Genomic DNA, 2845 nt, shown 5'->3' on the forward strand with positions numbered 1-2845 from the left:
CCTCCTGCTCCTCCTGCTCCTCCTGCTCCTCCTCCTCTTGTCTGATGGTGCACCCCACTAACTCCACATCTCACTCCGTGGTTTGATCATGCAACCAGGTCTCTGTTAATCCCAGGCTGCTGTTGCCTGTCTGGTTGTTCACTGAGACTGGCGGGAAAACGCTGGTTTATTAGCGCTAGCTGTTAGCTTAGCTCTTACACCGCTAGTTTCTACCATGCTATAGTCTGCTACCAGTAATAAAATCCTTGCTAGCTACTGCTAGCTAGAGAGCTGCAGGCTCAGCTTAGCGCTCTGCTACCTTTCACAATAAAAGCCTCTACTTCCTGATCTTCTGTCTGAATCTTCATGGTCAGAATCAAGCATCTGACGCGTCCAGGTCTGCTGAGGTCCAGCAGCAGGTTTCTGCTGACAGGAACAGACGTAGAACTGAGGGAACCTCAGAGGCTTCAGGCCGTCTGAACGCTGATGAAGGTTCATCCTCCTCATCCTCCTCCTCTGTAGATGAAAAAGGCCAAACGGAGGCTGACGGTGGATCCGGTTGATTTCCTGCTGGGCTGGGATCCCTCCACCACCTCCAGAACTCCACAGGACCAGGTAGGTTCTGGACCACGACCAGTAGAACCAGTTCTAAAGAAGCAGATGATCCAAGCTTCAGGTCTGAGCTCAGATTGGGTCAGATTATGGGCCAGTAATGGTTTCAGTGAGTTAATCTGGAGTCTAGATTATTCTGATCCGGTTCCTAACCGGGTCGGTCACCAACGCTCTCCCCCCTCAGGCCTCAGTCTCTCATGACATCACAGACTCTGACGGCGGTCTGAGGGAGCCGATGCTCTGCGACGCTGACGTGGCGGCCATCTTTCAGCACGGCGATCTGGACCCGGAGATGAGTCCGCAGAACGGTAAGGAGACTGTTCCCCGAGCGGCCGCCCGCCGGCGTCCACAGGTCAAAGGTCAGGCCTCTGCTTTGTTTTCTCCAGATGACACCGGGTCGGCGGAGTACCGGACCGGCCCGTCCCGCTCCGTGTCGCGCCTCAGCTACTCGTCCTGCGGCAGCGGCAGCTTGGCGGGTCTGAGGGGCTGCAGCAGCTACCTACCCAGCCTGGAGCACTCAGAGGCCGAGGACGAGCCGCTCCACCAGAACCGCTTCTACCAGCGCCATCCGGGCTCCCAGGAGAGCCTGAACGCAGCCAGCGCCGCGCCGCAGGTTAGTGGCGGCCTTCAGGCAGCAGGTGGCGCTGGTTCGGCTTTGGTCCAGTTATCCAGTTCTGATGCTTCTAGAACTGGGTTCCATAATTACAGTATTCTGATATTAATAATCCAATAATCTGTAATACTGTAGTAATAACAGCCATCGACCCGGAACCAGAACCAGCTGGTTCTGGTTCCCACCTCAACCTGAACACCATCAGACGGGTCAGAGAGGAGGTTCTGCTCCAGCATCTGGACCTGCTGCAGACCCAGCAGAACGTGCAGAACCTCCTGATGATCTACATGCAGAGAGCAACACAAGCTGTGAAGCATGGCGGTGGCAGCATCATGCCGTGGCCCTGCAGAGTGGGAATGGGTTCTGGGAGTCTGCTGGATCAGGGTCCCAAACCCGCTTTCCGGTTCTGAATCAGGGGTATCTCCTCCTCAAAGTGAGCAGAACCCAGTCAGAGTTCTGGTTCCGCTGTGGGAACAGATTCCTGATTCTCCTGTTGGACCGGAACGTCCGTCTGAGTGATGAAGAGGAGGCAGCTGCCAGATCATTACATCATCGTCTGATCGTGGCTCAGCGTCTGACCCGACCCGACCCGCTGCTGGTTCTGCTGGGTTCATGTCAGGGTCCAAACATCACAGGAATGCAAACAGATCAGCTAACGGCGGCTAACAGTCCGCCAGCTGCTCTGCACAGCGACCCAAACAGGAAGCCGGCGTAGAACCCGCAGCTTCCTCTGGCTGCCGAGGTCTCCTGTCCTCAGACGACGATCTGGAAGCGGTTTAATCCAGCTGCAGGAAGCAGTGAGGCTGCACTGCAGTCCTGTTGGCTGACGACCCACAAGGACCCAGATGGACCCAGGAGGAACCAGGAGGACCCAGGAGGAACCAGATGGACCCAGAAGGACCCAGGAGGACTGAGACCTTAAAGCAGGAGCTGAATTCAGGCCTGCAGACCCAGCAGAACCAGGTTCTGGTTCAGCAGAACCTGGTTCTGGTTCAGCAGAACCTGGTTCTGGTTCAGCAGAACCTGGTTCTGGTTCAGCAGAACCTGGTTCTGGTTCAGCAGAACCTCTGGACACCAGGATTGCTCCATGGAGAACATCATCTGGAGCTCTCTGAAGGCTCCAGGTCTCCATGGAAGCTGTGGGTCGGTGTTGGACCGTGGTGGGCTGAGGTTCTGGTGGGTCGGGTTTAGATCCAGACGCCTTAACGGTCATTTTTCTGCCTTTTCTAGATCAGCGATCTGGACAGACGGATGTCAGCTGTGGAGAACCTCCTAAACCGCCTGGAGCAGAAGGTGACATCATCAAACAGCAAGGTAACCCTCGGGGGGGCAAAGATGGAGGCTGCTTCTTCTCTGCTGGGAGGTTCAATGGATGCAGGCCGGATCAGTGGAACCTAAACTAACATTCAAAGGATAATTTCTCTATTCTGAGAAAAGGATTGATAGGCTGCCCCCTGGTGGTGGAAGAGGGGATTGTTATCTTCAGGTTCCTCCATGGAGATGATTCCTGTTTCTGATTATGACTCAGACACCAGACAGCCTCAAACGATCACAGAGCCGCTAATTAGAAAAACCTTCAAACATCTGAGCTGCTTTGATTCTCTGCCATGATGGAGCTCCTCCTACAGCTGCTCCTCCTGC

The 2845-nt window shown here is 55.1% G+C and overlaps 1 protein-coding gene across 1 annotated transcript in view; it reads left to right on the forward strand.

Annotated features, from left to right (window-relative positions):
• LOC107081175 overlaps nt 1–2839 on the forward strand; it is a 5223-nt gene extending 2384 nt beyond the window's left edge. Inside the window, exons 2-5 of the mRNA XM_015369373.1 lie at nt 502–594; nt 776–899; nt 978–1204; nt 2435–2839. Coding sequence (XP_015224859.1) covers nt 502–594; nt 776–899; nt 978–1204; nt 2435–2602 — 612 coding nt within the window. The 3' untranslated portion in view covers nt 2603–2839. The remainder of the gene's footprint in view (nt 1–501; nt 595–775; nt 900–977; nt 1205–2434) is intronic.
• Nucleotides 2840–2845: the final 6 nt, after the last annotated feature.

Source organism: Cyprinodon variegatus, unplaced genomic scaffold (assembly GCF_000732505.1).
Source record: "Cyprinodon variegatus isolate N-32 unplaced genomic scaffold, C_variegatus-1.0 Scaffold3262, whole genome shotgun sequence".
In the NCBI taxonomy this organism is placed as follows: Eukaryota; Metazoa; Chordata; class Actinopteri; order Cyprinodontiformes; family Cyprinodontidae; genus Cyprinodon; species Cyprinodon variegatus.